Source organism: Halichoerus grypus, chromosome 12 (genome assembly GCF_964656455.1).
Source record: "Halichoerus grypus chromosome 12, mHalGry1.hap1.1, whole genome shotgun sequence".
Lineage (NCBI taxonomy): Eukaryota > Metazoa > Chordata > Mammalia > Carnivora > Phocidae > Halichoerus > Halichoerus grypus.
This window is the reverse complement of record NC_135723.1, coordinates 63,205,959-63,225,794: the sequence shown is the minus strand read 5'-3', so window position 1 is coordinate 63,225,794 and position 19,836 is coordinate 63,205,959. Positions and strand designations below refer to the sequence as shown.

Genomic DNA, 19,836 nt, shown 5'->3' with positions numbered 1-19,836 from the left:
TCTTGGCTTGGATTAAATTAAAAACCTGTGGCATGATTTTTAATTCAATTTATTTAGTAGATATAGGGCTATTTAAATTTTGCATCAGTTTTGGCAATTTGAGTCTTTCAGAGAACCTGCATATTTCATCCAAATTGTCAAAAAATTGGCATAAAGTTATTCACAATATTCCCTATAATACTTTTAATTTCTGTAAGATCTAGAGTGATGTCCCCTCTTCCATTCCTGATACTGGTAATTTGTATCTTTTATTAGCCTATAAAGGTTTTATTGATATTGTTAATCTTTTATTTTTTTTATTTTTATTTATTTTTTTTAAAGATTTTATTTATTTGACAGAGAGAGACACAGCGAGAGAGGGAACACAAGCAGGGGGAGTGGGAGAGGGAGAAGCAGGCTTCCCGCAGAGCAGGGAGCCCGATGCGGGGCTCGATCCCAGGACCCTGAGATCATGACCTGAGCCGAAGGCAGACGCTTAACGGCTGAGCCACCCAGGCGCCCCTGTATTGTTAATCTTTTAAAAAATGACCTGTTGGTTTCACTGATTTCCTTTATTTTATGATAATACCTTAGAAGACAGCACTCCTAATGCCTACTTTATTATGGTGCTCTATTACTTATAAAAAACTGCAGGCAGCTCAGGAAATGCTGAATCCTTGTAACAGAACAGTGAACACATCAGAAAATTGGTCTCTCTCCATCAGGTGTGGGAAAATTTGCTGAACTTTGATATTATCTGATGTCATAAGAATTTTCATGAATAAGATGAAAACAAAACCTTTGTATTCAACCATCTTGTATTATTATATGATACACAGGTCTCTACAACTTTATGATTTTATCAATGACACACTGAGTACAGAGAAGAGATGTGTTATGATTCTAATCTGTTTCTCGCTAAAGGCATGTCTTACCAACAGCTTTTCCTGTTTGTACAACATTTCGGCTGGTTGTGACCATGACGTTTCCAATTTTTTTGCCACGTTCACTGTTTTGAACAGAACTGAGTAAAGCAAAGAAGTTTTAAGTACATTACAAAAATTCACACATACCACACCTTAGAACCACCCCCAAAATAGAATTATTGAGAAAAGAAGCTAAATTATTTGTCATGCATCAATTAATTTAGTAACCTTAAGCATGTAAACTTTCAGAAAATACTAAAATAACATGCAGATGAACCAAAAAAAGGCCATAAGGATGCATGGTTAATTCTCCCTACAGTTATGATTTGCTAAAGTTACTCCACCAGAATAAAAATGGCAAATTCTGTTATTAGTTCACACCATTCTCTATGAAACAGCAGTGTTTTCACTCTGAAACATACACACTGCTGAGCTGGAGAATGTCATGCACATATTTGGTTACTATTTGAAGCACAAGTCTATCAAGTGGAGACAAACAATTCCTAATTAGCAATGAAACACATGCCATAAGCTCAGACATAAAAATTTTCCTAGTTTTTTCTCTAAATACTCACTGTGAGAATCTTAACTTCATGTCTGACACGGAGTACTGGCCTTGAAAAGGATGACTGTAAAACAAAGTTGGAGACTGTTAGACTATGAGTATTTTACCAATAAAGCTGCAAAACAATGCTGTCACAAGAAGTATCAGTAAATCTTGCAGGGGTGACTCAGCTAGGTGGGGGTGTTCTGCACATGACAGCAGGCAAAGCGGCTTTGAGCACAGATCTTTACTTACAGTCTTGGGAGCCTCTTTGAGCTTATTTCCTCCCTTGTAAAATAGGTGTTTTTTTTTCTTGGAATCGGGGGTGAGAAAGAGGTTTATGTTGATGCTACACTAATGTTCTGATTTATTTGGTCTGGGGCTGGGCTGAAGCATCAATGTTTTTAAAAAGCTCCCCAGGATAGTCAGGATTAGTCACTACCTTAGGCCATGGCCATGGACTATACTTTGATTCTGGCCATCTTATAAATGCATGCTATTGGTCATCTGAAGATTTGTACTTTCTTTTTGAAAAGCAACTCAAAATGCAGGTCTTAAAAATGTACAAAAGGGAAGAAGTGTATGTGTGCATGCATACACACACACACACACAAAATCAGGCAACTTGACCAAAGTTGTACCATAAAAGGAGTCAATAAATATCCACATTCTTATTACATCCTGAGAGGTCTCTCTCAATGTCTAACAAAAAAAGCGACCCTGGGGCGCCTGGGTGGCTCAGTTGGTTAAGCGTCTGCCTTCGGCTCAGGTCATGATCCTAGGGTCCTGGGATTGAGCCCCACATCGGGCTCCCTGCTCAGCGGGAAGCCTGCTTCTCCCTCTCCCACTCTCCCTGCTTGTGTTCCCTCTCTCGCTGTCTCTCTGTCAAATAAATAAATAAAATCTTAAAAAAAAAAGTGACCCTAATGAAATCTATAGCTACTTATTAAAACATCAAAATGCTATTTATGGCTTTTCAAAAGACAACAAATTTCCTTATTGGCCATATTAAGCATATGTAATTACCTTTTCTGGATTCCTGAATCACAGGTTGAAAGAACTAAGAGTACTTTTTTATTTTTAAAGATTTTATTGATTCGAGAGTGAGAGTGAGAGAGAGAGCGAGAGAGTGTGTGCACGAGAGGGGGTAGGGTCAGAGGGAGAAGCAGACTCCACACTGGAAGCAGACTCCACACTGAGCAGGGAGCCCAATGCGGGACTCAATCCCGGGACTCCAGAATCACGACCTGAGCAGAAGGCAGTTGCCCAACCAACTGAGCCACCCAGGCGCCCGAACTGAGAGTACTTAATCATTCTTTATATTCCTGGGAAGGCCCTGTTTAAAGGATGAAGCATACCTGCTGTTTACTAAGGGAAGTTAGAGGACTGCCTTCTCTCCTCTTTTGGAGCTGGAGAAAGGGTTTCATAGATCTCAAATCTTAGTATGGAGTATGTCTAAGTTCTATTCCCTGATAACAACTGAAGACTATCATTTCTTGTTTTTAATTTGGTGAAAATAATGAAAAACTGCTATTATATCTGCATAATTTCCCTACCTATAAGTCTTTCTTCAGCTTTCTCTTCAATCTAAATAACCCCAATTTATTTACACATTTTTAAAAGTACCGTTTTACAATCCTTTAAAACCCATTCCAGCTAAGCCTCTTATGAACCTGCATTAAAATCTACAGAGCTGGTTCACGTTAAAGGCACCACCGCAGATGCAGAGACTGGATGAAGATCCGACCAGGTTATCAGTACAGAACACTGGGGGAAGAGACTGGATGGCCTTGTAGGCCACACTGCGGATGGTTGAGGTGGACCCTCACTCCCCACCGCCCCCATCACAGTGAGGGCCACCAGGCAAACAAACTCACATCTGTTTTCCTTCATCACTCTTTAAAACACAGACCTTGTGGTGAGGGAGAATACTTTGAACTCTTAGCTCTTTCATTTAATACTATTAAGATATTTTTGTCTTTTAATTTTCTATGTTTTTACCACATTCAAATGCCAAATAGAGGTTTCTGCTATAGTCTAGTGTGATGATTAAATTCACCAAAATTGTTGCTGAACCTAGTCATTTCTCTTGATAGATGATATAAAGTTTAACAGACATGTTCTTTAAAACCCTGCTATACTTCATCCTTGCAGATGCTTCCCCAAGTTACTATGACATAAATATCTGGATTCTGTGTGTGTGTGTAGAGAGAGAGGGAATATTCTTTAAAGCACCACTTAAATCACATCCCCAGTCTAGCTAGTTAATCCCAGCTCCCAAATAATACAGTAATTAGTACAAAGCTGGTTTTTGTCTGACTCTCACCAAGAAGTTTAAAACACAAATGAAAACAAACATTCAGTATATACTTGTATCATTAAAAAAAATCATTTTAATCATTTAATTTAGAGAAGAAGTGCTCAGGATGTACAGCAGTTACCTTATCTGCAGAGGACACACTCTGAGGCCCCCAGTGGATGCCTGAAACCACAGACAGCACCAAACCCTATATAATACACTATGGTTTTTTCCTATATATACACATACTACAATAAAGTTTAATTTATAAATCAGGCACAGCATGAGATTAAAAACAGTAACTAATGATAAAATACAATTATAGCAATACACTGTCATAAAAGTTATGTGAATGTAGTCTTTCTCTCTCTCTGAAATATCTTACTGCACTGTACTCACCCTTCCTCTTCTTGTGATGATGTGGGATGGTAAAATGCCTAGTGATGAGATGAAGGGAGGTGAAGGACGTTAAGTATTATGATGTAGCGTTAGGTTACTACCGACCTTCTGATGACACGTCACAAAAAGGATCATTTGCTTCAGGACTGCGGCTGACCCCGAGGAACTGAAACCGCGAAGAAGGGGAGGGGTACCACGTACACATTCTATCAATGGAGAGATCTCCTTAGATTCTACTCTGTTCCATTCAAACAAGACAGCATTGCTTCATGACGGCCCCACTCACAACAGGTTTAAATGTCTTTTATGCCTACATGGATAAAGTCTGTCAACATTCAGTATTGTGACAGGTATTAAATTTTGTTGGATTTTAGAATCTGAGTTGGAAACTAGGTTTGACCACATATCTAGGAGTTCAAATATCAACTTTAGTTTTTTCACACTTCACATTTTAAAACAACCTCTCAGTCTCAGCCAGTGGTATTTCCTTCAAGGTTTCTATCTTGTTTGACCCTTCTGCTAAAGTACAGATCCAGGGAAAGGGAGAGAACTATCATGTACTGAGCATCGCCATGTGCCAGACTTCCTCTTCTGAATTATGCCAAGAGCTGGGAGAAATGTTAATCCTTCCAAAAATGTCTTGAGCTTTTTGTGTAAGCCTAAGAACAGGGAAGCAGTTTTCAGCTGCTTCTCTGTATTTGGGATTTTATAATCTACTTAAGGAGATTTTTGGAGATATTCACGTTGTCATCAAAGTTAAGATACCATCTTCTTTATATTGGGGCATACTTAGTAAATCAACCATGTTATATACTATCAATCCTCAGAGGATGTGCTTACTTTGGATTTATTTCTGCAAGTGCCGGATGCTTGTTGCTGTTCCACACCCTGTAGTTGTGAGTATTCTTCCATGCTGTAACAAAGGTTGTCCCATAGTCCGATAATATCTTTTCATTATCTGTCAAGTAAATATTTGAAAGTTGAGCTGGACTGTAGCCAGTCAGGGATGTGAAGATTCATAACCAAAAAACCAAAACCAAGGAATGGCTTTAACCCCCCCACCCCCATGCTTTTTGGGGGAGATAGCCTACCAGATATCAGGAAACTTGGGTCTAGTTCCAGAAATCCTGTTAAGAAGCTATGTGGCCTTAGGCAAGGGAAGCAAGGGCAAAAATGAACTACTGGGACTTCATCAAGATAAAAAGCTTTTGCAAAGCAAAGGAAATAGTCAACAAAACCAAAAGACAACCGACAGAATGGGAGAAGACATTTGCAAATGACATATCAGATAAAGGGCTAGTATCCAAAATCTATAAAGAACTCATCAAACTCAACACCCAAAGAACAAAGAATCCAATCAAGAAATGGGCAGAAGACATGAACAGACATTTTTCCAAAGAAGACATCCAAATGGCCAACAGACACATGAAAAAGTGCTCAATATCGCTCGGCATCAGGGAAATCCAAATCAAAACCTCAATGAGATACCACCTCACACCAGTCAGAATGGCTAAAATTAACAAGTCAGGAAATCACAGATGTTGGCGGGGATGCAGAGGAAGGGGAACCCTCCTACACTGTTGGTGGGAATGCAAGCTGGTGCAGCCACTCTGGAAAACAGTATGGAGGTTCCTCAAAAAGTTGAAAATAGAGCTACCATATGATCCAGCAATTGCACTACTGGGTATTTACCCCAAAGATACAAAAGTAGGGATCTGAAAGGGTACGTGCACCCCGATGCTTATAGCAGCAATGTCCACAATAGCCAAACTGTGGAAAGAGCCAAGATGTCCATCGACAGATGAATGGATAAAGAAGATGTGGTATATATATACAATGGAATATTATGCAGCCATCAAAAGGAATGAGATCTTGCCATTTGCAACGACGTGGATGGAACTGGAGGGTATTATGCTGAGCGAAATAAGTCAAACAGAGAAAGACATGTATCATATGACCTCACTGATACGAGGAATTCTTAATCTCAGGAAACAAACTGAGGGTTGCTGGAGTGGGGGGTGGGGTGGGAGGGATGGGGTGACTGGGTGATGGACACTGGGGAGGGTATGTGCTCTGGTAAGCGCTGTGAATTGTGCAAGACTGTTGAATCTCAGATCTGTACCTCTGAAACAAATAATGCAATATATGTTAAGAAAAAAAAAAAAGGTAGCAGGAGGGGAAGAATGAAGGGGGGGAAATCGGAGGGGTAGACGAACCATGAGAGACGATGGACTCTGAAAAACAAACTGAGTGTTCTAGAGGGGAGGGGGGTGGGAGGATGGGTTAGCCTGGTGATGGGTATTGAGGAGGGCACGTTCTGCATGGAGCACTGGGTGTTATGCACAAACAATGAATCATGGAACACTACATCTGAAACTAATGATGTAATGTATGGGGATTAACATAACAATAAAAAAATTAAAAAAAAAAAAAAAGCTATGTGGCCTTTGGCAAGTCATTTAATCACTCAGAACTTCATTTTCCTAACCAGAAAATAAGAGGGTTGAGCCAGATATATTCTAAGGTTCCTTACAATTCCAAAATATTTCCACGTTCTCCTTACCAAGGTTAGGAGGCATAGTATTACTTATTAAACAAAAACTGTAGACTGTGCAGGGAGTAAATGTATTGATGTATATACATATGGAGTAGGCAACAGAGCACTTTCTAGCTTTTCACAAATGTTATATTTCTATGAAAAAAATCAGAATGAATACATGAATTGGTTCTTTTAGTCACTGTTTTTTCTTCTTAGGACTTTAACTATTTGATGAAACTCACTCTTTAATCTCCATGCATTTCACCATCAAAATACTTAAATAACAAAGGAATTTTCATATATAATGTTGAAAACTTTTCGGCTTTTTCATTATCATGAGGAAGCTTTAATGCAGAGCACTTCTGCTTGGAAGAACAGAAAAGGTTTGGAGAACAGATACAAATGGCTTTTGCTTCATATACTTATTGTAAGTTGCCTGCTTTGAAGGTGAAACAGGACTTTTGTTGCTGGGAAAGGAAGAGGATACACATGACTCTAAGTGCAACATAAGGAACTTCTCTTAAGAATGTATTCCTCAAACAGCTCCCTAGGCTGAATCTCCTTTGGAACAGCAGCATGGGTCTGAGCCAGATTATCTGAATTTGAATCACAGCTCAGCCTCGACCAGAGGGCTGAGCAAGCTATTTAACCTTTCTGTGCCTCAGTGCCTCTCCTGTAAAATGAAGAGGACATGGTCTCTACCTCCAGAATTGTTGTGAAGATGAAATTAGTAGAAATAAAGTGCTCAAAACAAAACAGGTCCCTGTACATATGTTCCAAAAAAAAAAAAAAAAAAAAAGGCTAGTCACTATTATTATTCAGCATTTACAGCTACCTAGGCAAATATGTTTAAAAAGTAAATTACTCATGAAGCTAACATGACTGGTGGAGACTGGGGTTTTCTTCCTAGATTACTGAATGATTTTGAACTACACATTTAATCTTGATGTCTCAGCTGTTACATCTGTAGAAGAGGCGAGATATTTAAAAATATCCCATTAACAAATAAGGACTTGCTCCAGAGCTTTCCTTTACAAATGAAGCACACACACAAAGCCTGGCTTTCCCACGCCATGCACACTTCATGAAGAACTAAGCTAGGAGGGGGCTGTACTGACAGGACGGTGTGAGTGCACTTACTGCTACTGGGGACCTACGTACTTATAAACGGTTAGGATGGTAAATTTTAGGTTATGTGTACTTCACCACATTTTTAATAACTTCCCCCAAACAGTGGTAGAGATAATTGAAAAAAAAAAAAAAAAAGGAAAAACAAAAGCTCAACACTTAACAACAACAATAACACCCTACTAAGTATTTGCTACATGTCCACGGTGGTAGACAACCACATGCAAAAGCTCACTGTAAAGCTTCATTTTCTCTTTTTATAGATTTCCTCCCCTATGGGGGAATGAAATGTTAATTTAATACAGGAGTGAGTCTATCTTTACCTGCTCTATTTTAACCATTTAATAGGAATAGGATTTCTTAGAATGGAAAACTTGAAGACATCACTTGGAATGTGATTTCCAGTGATTTCTTTCATATTTCTTTTCTCCCTTTACATATCTTAAAAACAGGTAAGCAATGTTTATAAATAGCCCCCAGATACTGACACATCCTTCCTTCCACATGGTCCTTGGGAACACTAAGCAGCCATGTAAAAGTGACCTCCATTTACGGTCTCGATTGTTTTTCTTTATAATAGAAACGTACGTTTCAAAAAACATTTGGAATGGGATCCATTTTTGTAAAAGGATCACCACAAATACCACAAAACTAAAATCCAAAACATACATAGAAAAAGGTTTGGAAAGATATAAAGTACTCAAAATGCTAAGAGCAGTTATCTCTGTATGAGGGAGTAACAGATAATTTTATAATGAAAATGTCTTTCTTATGCAATTCAAAACCTCATAAAGATTACAAAAGGAAAAAGCAGCCGTGCTCCTTACCTAACTGCAGTGTGGCAGCCAGCAGCGCGTGGATGTAGACTGCAAACTGGGCTCGGATCCATTCGTCACCTCCCTCCCAGCCTGTGCCATCCAGGAAGACATCATCCCGGTTCTCCGTCACGTGCCTCACTAGGTAATCTGCGAACCTGAGGTCTGCAGTGGTTGGGTTAAGCAGCTTCCTAAGTTCTGGATCATGGATCTGGATCAGAGCTTCTTCTACCTAGAGGGTACCCAGGTACAAGTCAGAGTCTGGGCATTCACACAGACATCCATGCCATACTTTAAAGAGTAACTACTGGGAAGTTGAAGCTGGAAATAAAAAATATGAGTAACAGCATTCTCAAAAAGTGAGGCTAAGAAAGAGACAGGTTTTTACACTGACTTTTTTTTCTATCTCTATTCAAAAAATCCTCATTTTGTTTTTAGAAAATATATGCATAAATATTTTATTTTGAATTATAAAAGTAACTGTTGACTGTAAATATCTTGGAAAACAGAAAGGTATAGTAAAAATCACCTTTGTCATACAACCAGAAATAAATACAATTAGTAACTATAATTCCTAAAAATTCTTGAGTACACAGATACCTTGGAATATCTTATTATGTAATATTTGATATATATTATGTAACCTACAGGTTAATTTTGAAGTAATATACACATACCTACGAACCCACCAACCACCAACTTTAAAAGCAGAACGTAACCAGTAATATTGAGGCAACTCTGCGGTCCCTCCATCTGTATGCTCTGCCTTGGAAGGTATGGACCTATTTTAATTCCTCAAAATTGGGATCCCAGATTTTTCATTTACGATACTATAAACATTTCCCCACAAAGTATGTTTTGGTACTTTCTATTAGAAACTATAAAAACCTAGGGTGGGTGAAATTTCCTTTTTTTCTTTTTTTAATTACTTCAATTGTAAAACTAAATGCGATTTAAATTTCTCATACGTTGATGTCAAATATTTATCTGTAGCTCCTTCCTCCTGATATCAGGAGCATATTAAATAGGCTAGAAGTATTGAAAATATTTAAACAATAAACACATTTTAATTATGAGATCATAGCAGGACCAGACTGTCTGGCTTGCAACCTGGCTCACCCACTTACTAGCCGTTTCATCTCTCTGCTCCTTAGCTTCCGCACGTGTAAGATATGAATAGCAACAATGCCCACCTCACAGGCTGTTAGAATTAGGTCAGTTAATATACCTCAGGTGCAAAGAATGCCTGGCACAGGAATTTTTACCTTTATTAGTGCTATTCCTATGCTGTCAGAATTCCAGTTAAGAAAGAAAAACAGGGACCAGCAGTGTCAAGGACACGTGCTCATACATAAGCCCACCTCCACAATGGCATCACTGAGGTGCTTCTGCTGGCGGAAAAGGATGTTAGTAGCCCCAGCAACGAATCCACGGACGGTGACGTCAGAGAGAAGATGATGCTGCTGCAATGCCATATAAGGCAAACACAGATATCCCTAAGAATCGTAAGAGTGAGAGACAACATCAGAAAAGTAACAGGACAGCCACCTCTCTCTCCAAGCCTAGAGAGCTAAGGAGGAAAGGAAACTTCCGAACCCTGCCCACTGCTGTACCATCTCTGACTCACTACAGTACTATTCCAGGGGAACCTCACGTCTTGACTGCACTGAGGCCAGGTAATTGCTCCCCTTTTCCACGAGTGGTGGTCTAACATGAAAATTGTCTCACTTCATCATTTTGTTCTCAGTTCAGCTTAAAAGCTTCCACAATAACTAAGGAACTGGAGATTTTCATTTGGGAAGTGATGATTTAAGCCCATGAAATAGTATGCTATTTAGTAGAAAGCTGTTAGTTCTTTCAGAAAAATTTGAAAACACATAACCACCAGCATACTGTTATGAGAATAGCAAAGCACTGCATGGCATTTGTTCTACTGCCCCACTGTTAAAAATCCTGCAAAAATATTTCAAGACATTTGTTATTAAATGTTTAAGGCAAAAAAAAAAAAAAAGAAGACACTAGCAATAGCTGTATAGTTAACTTCTTTTTGAAAATACTGCCCTGAAAATTACAGTTGAATTGCCAAACCACAGCAGGCAGTTAAGTGTACAAAAAGCAGCATATTTCCCGAGAATAAAGGTGTTAACACTTCAAAGATGCAATGAAGGAGGATATGGCACTTCTGCCGGAAGATTCTAAATCAAGACAGATTTCCAATAGGTGGCACAACTTGTATATGCAGCCAGGAGGGCACACTTGTTGAACCCCTGACCTTGTTGTCAATCTCAAGTCCTGTGACAATTTTATTTTTTTACTTCTCATCACTTAAGAAAAAAACCACTGCACTTGATAGCGTTCTCTGGATGATGTGTTATTTATATCACGAGACAAATCTCTGTGAGTGTAGGAGACATCTCTTTTGCTATTTCATGTTCTTCATCACTGTATCCGAGAACATGCGTTGTACCTAACAGGTGGTTGTTAAATACTTGATATGGGAGAGAAGACTTCCAAAAGTTGGAAGACAGGTCCAGTAACCTGGTTTTATTCTTTTCCTTGATAGTATCTTTCTCTGTTCAATAAAATGCTAACCAACAGAGGCAGGAAAAATAAACCCGTGTCGGGCGCATGGGTGGCTCAGTCGGTTAAGCATCTGCCTTCAGCTCAGGTCATGATCCCGGGGTCCTGGGATGGAGCCCCGCATCGGGCTCTGTGCTTGGTGGGGAGCCTGCTTCTCCCTCTGCCTCTGCCTGCCGCTCTGCCTACTTGTGCTCTGTCAAATAAATAAATAAAATCTTAAACAAAAAACAAAAAACCCGTGTCTATGCATTAGAGATACTCAGTACAGTGCTTCTCAACCCATGCCCCTCTTGGGACTAAAGACTGAAAGGACCCCCGCTCCTCATTCAGCATCACTCAGCTGCTTTAAGGCTCAGGGTTCATGCTTTACTTTGTGAGCTATGTACTAAAAAACAATAGACTCCCCCTGCCCTCCAGGTACCTATTTCTAAATATAAATATTATAATATTGAATGTTCTTTATATGTTATAACAGCGCAAAAACTAAAGTATGTTTTTAAAAATCAACACTTTTTAAAAATATAAAAAAGGACATTTCTTAAAAAACTATACATATGCTCTTTGACCAGCATTCTACTTCTTATAATTTATCCAGGTACACCTGCTCATGTGTAAGATTTGTAAAGAGTTATTTATTGCATTGTTTATTATAGCAAAAGATTGGAATCCTAACTATTCATGAGTGGGGAACTGAATAAATTGCTCATGTGTACAGTGGAACATCCAGCAGCAATAAAGAGTGATGAAATTAACTTCCAAGATATTTGGTAAGAAAGAATAAGGGGTATAAAAGTAGGGAGGGATGCCTGGGTGGCTCAGTTGGTTAAGCGCCTGCCTTCAGCTTAGGTCATGATCCCAGGGTTCTGGGATCGAGTCCCGCATCCAGCTCCTTGCTCAGCAGGCAGCCTGCTTCTCCCTCTGCCCCTCCCCCCTGCTTGCGCTTTCTCTCTCTGGCAAATAAATACATAAAATCTTAAAAAAAAAAAAAAGGTGGGGAATAGTCTGCTACCATTTGTGTATAAAAGGAGGGGGAAAATATCTACACATTTGTGTATGTATAAAATACCCCCAGAGAAAAACAGAAGACACTGGGGCACCTGGGTGGCTCAGTCGTTAAGCCACCATAAATAAATAAAATCTGTAAAAAAAAAAAAAAACAAACACAAAAAAACAGAAGACACTGATAATGCTGGTTACCACTGGAGGAGAGGGCACCTGAGTAGCAGGGGATGGAATGAGAGGGAGACTTTTTTTAATAGATGCTTTAGAATCTTTTGAATATTGAGCCATGTGAAAGTATTACATATGTATATATATATATATTTTTAAAGATTTTATTTATTTATTTGATACAGAGAGACAGCAAGAGAGGGAACACAAGCAGGGGGAGTGGGAGAAGCAGGCTTCCCGTGGAGCAGGGAGCCTGATGCGGGGCTCAATCCCAGGACCCTGGGATCATGACCTGAGCCCAAGGCAGACGCTCAACGACTGAGCCATCCAGGCACCCCAAAAATATTACATATTTATAAAATTAAGAGTTCAAAATGGCCTTAAAATTGTGTCAGTTACTTTTTTAAAAAATTGTAGTATATATATATTTTAAAGATTTTTATTTATTCATTTGAGATAGAGAGAGAGAGAGCATGAGCCAAGGGGAGGTGGGGGAGAGGGAGAAGCGGACTCCCTGCTGAGCAGGGAGCCCAATGCGGGGCTTGATCCCAGGACCGCGGGATCATGACATGAATCAAAGGCAGACACCCAACCGACTCAGCCACCCAGGAGTCCTGTGTCATACTTTTAATGATGATCTATTTTTCCTAAATCTTTTAAAGTTCCTTATTGTATGGTAGCAGCAAGAGCACGGGTCCTTTCACATAAAACAGCCTGCATACCCAAGCCCACTTCTGACTTTTCACTTTTCTAGGGTACTTTAATTTCCATATTTGGAGCTGTAGTATATAATAGTAAAAAAAAAAGAACAAAAAACAAAAAAAACCCCAAAAACCCAAAAACGCCTGAAACAGTATTTGCACACCCATGTTCAAAGCAGCAGCATTCACAATAGCCAAAGCGTGGAAGCAACCCAAATGTCCATTGACAGACGAATGGATAAACAAAGTGTGATATATACATACACCAGAATATTATTCAGCCTTGAAAAGGATGGAAATGACCTATGTTACAGCATGGATGAACCCTGAGAACATTATGTTAAGTTAAACAGGCAGTCACAAAAAGATTAATAATGTATGATTCCACTTAAAAAGGTGTTTAGAATTGTTAAATTCATAGAAACAGAAAGGGTAGTGTCCAGGGGTAGGGGGAATGGGTAGTTATTGTTTAATGGTTATAGAGTTTCAGTTCAAGATGAGCAACTTCGGATCTACAGCACACCGATGTGAACGTTACTTAACACTACTAAACTGTACGCTTAAAAATGGTAAACGAGGCAGGGCGTCTGGGTGGCTCAGTCGGTTAAATGGCTGACTCCTGCTTTTGGTTCAGGTCATGATCTCCGGGTCATGAGATGGAGCTCTGTGTCTGGCTAATGCACTGGGCGTGGAGCCTGCTTAAGATTCTGTCTCTCCCTCTCCCTCTGCCCCTCCTCCCTTTGAAAAAAAATGGTAAACAGGGTAAATTTTATACACCCACAAACACACACATTTTTTTTAACCGCAACTAAAAAACAAAAAACCCACACCTCAGCTTGGTAAATCTAGCAAATCTGTCATGAGCTAATCTGCTAAAGAGCTGCAAAAGCACAGTGTGCTTCTCTCTTGTGCCCTGGAAAGGGCTACAGTGTGATCAGGACTGGATGCCATTTTCTCACCTCTCCTTTGGTCGGGGATGATAAACATGTTCATGAAATGGAAGCCTCCCTGTTATAGGGATGTCCCTTCTCTCCACAAGTTATCTGGGGTTTAAAGGTAATCCCTATCAAAATCTCAACTTGTGTGAGAACTTAAATTGATCCTAAAATGATGTGGAAATGAAAAGGGCTAAGAAATGCTTAAGGATCAGTAATAAGAGGCAAAGCCTTTTTTCTGCCTGATAGGATATACATACAGGGCGGAACTGCCCCAGGATGGACAAATATACAAATCTACAATATCAATGAAATAACAAGAAAGAGTCCAGAAAGACTCCTTCCTCAAACATACACAGAGATTAATTCCAGTTAATAAAAACCAAACTGTGAAAGTCAAAACTATATAGCTTTAAAAGATAACCTAGGACCTCAAGGTAGGGGGGATTGCTTAAATATGACCTCCAAGGCACTAACCATAAAGTAAAAAATGATAAACAGAAAAGGTATTTAGAATATATTAAGTCCCACAAATCAGTGACAAGGAGGACAATCCAGAAGTTTTGAACAAATACCACACAAAGGGGAATCCAAATGGTTATCAAGAATATGGAAAGATATTCAATCTCAACAATAATTACTGAAAAAATGCAAACCAAGAGCCACAAGATATTAACAAATTGGCTAAATATTAAGAAGTCTGACAATATCAAGTGTTGGTGAGAATGCTGAGCAGTTGGGAACTCATACCCTGTTGTGGGAATGGTGGAAATTGTCAGAACCACTTCAGTAAACAACTGGGAATTCTAGTCAAGCTGAAAGCACCCATTCCACATGATCCAGTATTCCTGCTTTTAGGTACTGAATGCTATAGAAACTCTGGCATATGTCTAGCAAGACTCCTGAAAAAGAATTTCATAGCAGCATTATTTGTATAACCAGAAATTGGCAACAATGCAGACGTCCATCCACACAATTGATAAGCTGCACAACAGCTGAAAATGGAAAACTACATAGGAATAATATACAATATTATGCAAAAACATGAATGAAACTAAAAACTATGTCAAGAGAAAAAAAATTTGTGGTTCCACTTAAATAAGATTCATAAACATGCATCCATAACTTTTTGGCTAGCCAATCAAGATAGCTTTGATAACCTAAATTTGAAAATGACAAGCTGCTGGGAGCCTGCTTCACCCTCTCCCACTCCCCCTGCTTGTGTTCCCTCTCTCGCTGTCTCTCTCCCTCTGTCAAATAATCTTAAAAAAAAAAAAAAAAAGAAAATGACAAGCTGCAAGCAAGCAAACCAAATATAAACTCAGAAGCAATACTTAAAGGAGATTAATAAATGTGGCAGATCAAAAATTCTGGTTTCTAACTACATATATTTTTAATTTTTTCATAAATTTATTGTTTTACTAAAAAAGTTACAAACTGAAATTAAGATTTCTAAATTAACTGATCTTCTTATGGAGACATTTATTTAAAACACCAAAGGTATCAGATATATGTAATTAAAAAAAGAAACCAAAAAACAAAAACAAAAAAAAAACTGGGGCACCTCAGTGGCTCAGTTGGTTGAGCATCTGACTCTTGGTTTCGGCTCAAGTCATAATCTCAGGGTCATGGGATCGAGCCCCACGAGGGGCCCCACACTAAGTGCAGAGTCTGCCTGAGATTCTTTCTCCCTCCCTCCCCCTTCTGCTCCTCACCCACCCCCTCCACTCACACTCTTGCTCTCTAAGATAAATAAGTAAAATCTTTAAAAACAAAAACCGAAACAACAAAACTAAGAAGCTAATCTTTAAAAAAAGGTAAAAAATTCAAAAATAATTTTTTTAGTGACTGCTTAAAATCATCTTCCCTATCCCTCAGATACTAAAAATAAAAATCCTTTTATTCAGTTAAGAGTTACTTCAATTTAGGTGACTTTTCATCAGAGTTTCATTCATGGTAAGATCCAACTAATTTTTATCAAATAATAAATATTGCCTCATACCTGGAAGAGAGGAGGCAGAAGCAGACTCATGAGATTAAAACAAGTGGGAACCTTAACTCCCAGGGCTCTAGGCCTTCTGGCTGGTCCTGCTGTAACTGCTTTGCTCCAGTGTGTGGCCAATTCCAGGACTCTTTCAGTAGTAAGGTAGGAAGATTTAAAATCAGGGAAAGACCTAAGAAAAGCCTTCAGGACTCTTCCATATCTGAAAATAGCTACCCCAACTTCTGCTTTTGCTTTTTTCCATTTCCCTCATTCTCCAACATTTCTCTGCTTCTAAAGTGGTACAGTCCAGCAGAGCACACATACCACATAGGAGAGTTTTCTAATTTTCCTCCTCCTCCTCCTTTGGTTCCCCCCTTAGTTCCTTCTCTTCATCTTATGGGCATTGTACCCGAAAGCTGCCTCTCCCCTCTGCACCCCAGTTTCTTCCCTACACTTCCTAAATCAGCTCTCAGGATAGGTTCATGCGTATTCTAGCATCTGGTATCTACAGCACTCAGGAAGGCTCATTCTTTAAAACTGACATGAAAGGCATCATCCTCTAGTAATTTCAAGTACCAGAGAGAAGACTGGAAAAGCTGGAGAGCTGGAGCATCTCTTCAAGACTTAAATGTTTTATTATGTATAAATTTGTTTCTATTTATTCATACACTGAATCAGGGGACCAGTCAGCTTATCATTCTCTTCAAGGCTCAATATCCTACCTTTAACAATATTCTCCAGGCACCCCCTAGCTTCTATTTTTAAAATTACTTTTGCTGTTTGGCTAACCTAATTTCTTCTGTATTAAGTCCTTTATGATCTTCAAGAGAAAAAAAAAAAGCCTAAAGACGATTCACTTTTAAGAATATTGTGTCAACTATATTTCAATTAAAAAAGGAATATTTCATACTCCAAAGTTAATGACAAAAAAGAACCAGCACTTGTATTTACAACTGTGATTGAATAACAAATTAGATTTTAATCAGTACATAATAAAACATAAAACCAAAAAGAAAAACATTTTATTAACCATAATGATGGTGGTAAGTCCATCATACATTCAGTAGTGGTATAATGCACACAAATAGAACATTCTGCCAAACATGGTTTATAGGCAGCCACCAAAATATGTTTACATTGCTTTAATTCAGCAACCTCACAGACAAAAATAAAATCCCTCCCGTTAATCGCCCTCTTAATAGCTCCACATGATAAAAATTGGAGGGTGGGTGGGTAAAGCTTCAACAAGTATAAGTAGTCCCAACACCCACATGTGAGTTCAGAAAACCTGTAACTGGTGGCTACTAACCATAAGCAGCAGTTTGAGAGTCCTGAGTTTTCTCCCCAGGTTTCTAAATTCCAGTTTTAAGAAACTGTGCATTAGTTCAATCATAAAACAAATTAAGATAATTTCAGAATCCCCCAGCAGGCCACAAAATGAACAAAGCATTCTCTGTTAACTATTCATCAATACTGACTTGGGGCAAATACTTATTTGTAAAGCTGGATAAACCCAGGAAGAATTTATCATAGAGGAAGAAATACATGTTCCAATCAACACTACCCATCTTTCTTTTCCATATAAAGTCTTACTTCATGCATAAAGGACAGTATTTAGAGAAAACCATAAAACTGTGCTCTAGTTACCAGAAAGATGTATCTGTCTTTCATGGCAGACTGCAAGCTCATGGATATAAGAATTTAGAAATTAGTATGGTACCTGGCATATGTGACACTAAGGTCACAGATAACCATAGCACTATACATTATGTATTTTACAGTTTTCAAGGATAATTTTCAGACCTGAAATGTGTTCAACACTGCCAAGTTAAATTCTACAAGAGTTGTCAGGGGGCACCTGGGTGGCTCAGTCAGTTGAGCGTCCAACTCTTGGTTTCAGCTCAGGCCATCTCATGGGTCGTGAGATTGAGCCCCGTCTCGGGCTCCACGCTCAATGGGGAGTCTACTTGAAGATTATTTCCCTCTGCCCCTCCACCTACTCTCTCTCTCTCAGAAAAATAAATAAACCTTAAAATAAATAAATAAATAAAAGGATGGTCAGATTCTTTAAGGGTCTCAATAAGGAACACTAGGGGCATCTGGGTGCTCAGTTGGTTAAGCGTCCAATTCTTGATTTCAGCTCAGGTCATGATCTCAGGGTTGTGAGATCAAGCCCCACACTGGGGTCCTGGCTTGGTGGAGAGTCTGCTCGAGATTCTCTCTCTCTCTCCCTCTCTCTCTGCCCCTCTCCCCATTCATATGTGCACTAACAAATAAATCTTTGAAAAAAAAAAAAAAAGCAAACACTAAACTTTACCTTTGTGAAGATGGCCAGGGGCATGCCATATTGGTCTTCTTCCAAACCGGAAATTAGCCCTGGTATCAGGACCACCTGGCCCGTATTAGCTTGAGGTTGTACAGTAATCGGAGGACTGTCTGAGGGCACAGACTCCTTTGGAAAAGAGTTTGTCTGTTCTGACCCCATCTGGTCCCTTTCTTTCAAGGTGGGGTCCTCTAAGACGCTAGGATCCAAGGTCTCCCAGTCACTTTCTGAAGACTCTGGAGATGGGCGAGAAGGAGGTTTCAAATATTGACTGGTTTCATTGGGTTCCTGAACTTTGCTGCTGTCATCGTCTGCTCGGAGCAACGGTTCTTCAGTGCTGATGCCAGCATCTCCTCCGTGCTTTCCTGTCATGATTTCCTTAACAGCTCCTGAGTTGGTATTTGAAATGTCAGGAGCAGACACAGAAACAAAATCATCTGCAGGGAGATTGCTTTCGTGAAGCGCAGCATCTTCAGACATACTCTTTCGGGGTCTGTACTGAGAACAGTCACTGAGACCGTGCTCAATCATGCCTACAACATACAATATTGGAGAACAGCTTGGCTTACAATAAGGTGGGAAAAGATAAGAGTTGCATATTCCATTCTAACTAGAACTCTCCTATAAAAATTTTAGTAAGTTATGCTTGCACACGTTTTAATTAAAAAAAAAAAAAAAGAAAAAAAGAAAAATCTCATACAAAAGAGAGAAACCCAATGCCAAAAGAAAAATCATGTTAAAATAGAAATGTTACCCGTAGCAAGTTTATCCTTAAAATCTTTTATCATTCAAAGTTCCAGTACAAGTTAAATGAAAGAAAGAATAGATACTGTTACCCTCCTACCTGGAAAAAGGGATAACACAGTCATCAGGGCACCCACCAATTTATTCACTGGAGAAATATAAAAGAGAACCTGAAATGGATTAAATCAAAATTAAATTAGAAAATCCATGAGTCTACAACATAAATAAAATTTTTAAAAAAAAAAAAAAAGAAAGAAAGGAATACATCCTGGGGCGCCTGGGTGGCTCAATTGGTTAAGTATCTGCCTTTGGCTCAGGTCTTGATCCCAGGGTCCTGGGATGGAACCCCATGTCAGACTCCCTGCTCAGCGCAGAGCCTGCCTCTCCGGGGAGCCTGCTTCTCCTCACTTGTTCTAGTCTATCAAATAAATAAATAAAATCTTTAAAAGAAAAAAGAAAAAAAGAAATATATCCTAAAGTTTTTAGGGGTAAAATACCATGATTTTAAAATTATTAGGATTCGGGGGGGGGGGGGAAATGAACATATATAAAGCAATATAATGCAAAAGTGGCAAAATGTTAATCATCAATACAGATCAAGCGTGTAAAAGTTCATTATAGTATTCTATCAACTTTTCTGTAGGTTTGACATTTTTCAGAATAAAACTTGAGAAAAAAAATCAAACAGGATTAGATGTTTAAAAGCGACACTTATCATTAAATTACTTGAAAAAAGCAAAGATTTGCTTAGGTGAGTTTTTTTTTCTTTT

At 38.9% G+C, this 19,836-nt stretch overlaps 1 protein-coding gene across 9 annotated transcripts in view; it reads right to left on the bottom strand.

The window, feature by feature from the left end:
• The window catches only part of AVL9 (AVL9 cell migration associated), an 85,615-nt gene that overhangs the window by 30,202 nt on the left and 35,577 nt on the right, over window positions 1–19,836 (bottom strand). For all 9 annotated transcript variants that reach the window (XM_078059435.1, XM_078059439.1, XM_078059438.1 and 6 more), the window contains exons 9-15: window positions 19,167–19,236; window positions 18,317–18,855; window positions 9,991–10,125; window positions 8,642–8,861; window positions 4,988–5,105; window positions 1,481–1,534; window positions 915–1,003 (exon numbers count right to left, since the gene is read on the bottom strand). In XM_078059435.1, coding sequence (XP_077915561.1) covers window positions 915–1,003; window positions 1,481–1,534; window positions 4,988–5,105; window positions 8,642–8,861; window positions 9,991–10,125; window positions 18,317–18,855; window positions 19,167–19,236 — 1,225 coding nt within the window. The remainder of the gene's footprint in view (window positions 1–914; window positions 1,004–1,480; window positions 1,535–4,987; window positions 5,106–8,641; window positions 8,862–9,990; window positions 10,126–18,316; window positions 18,856–19,166; window positions 19,237–19,836) is intronic.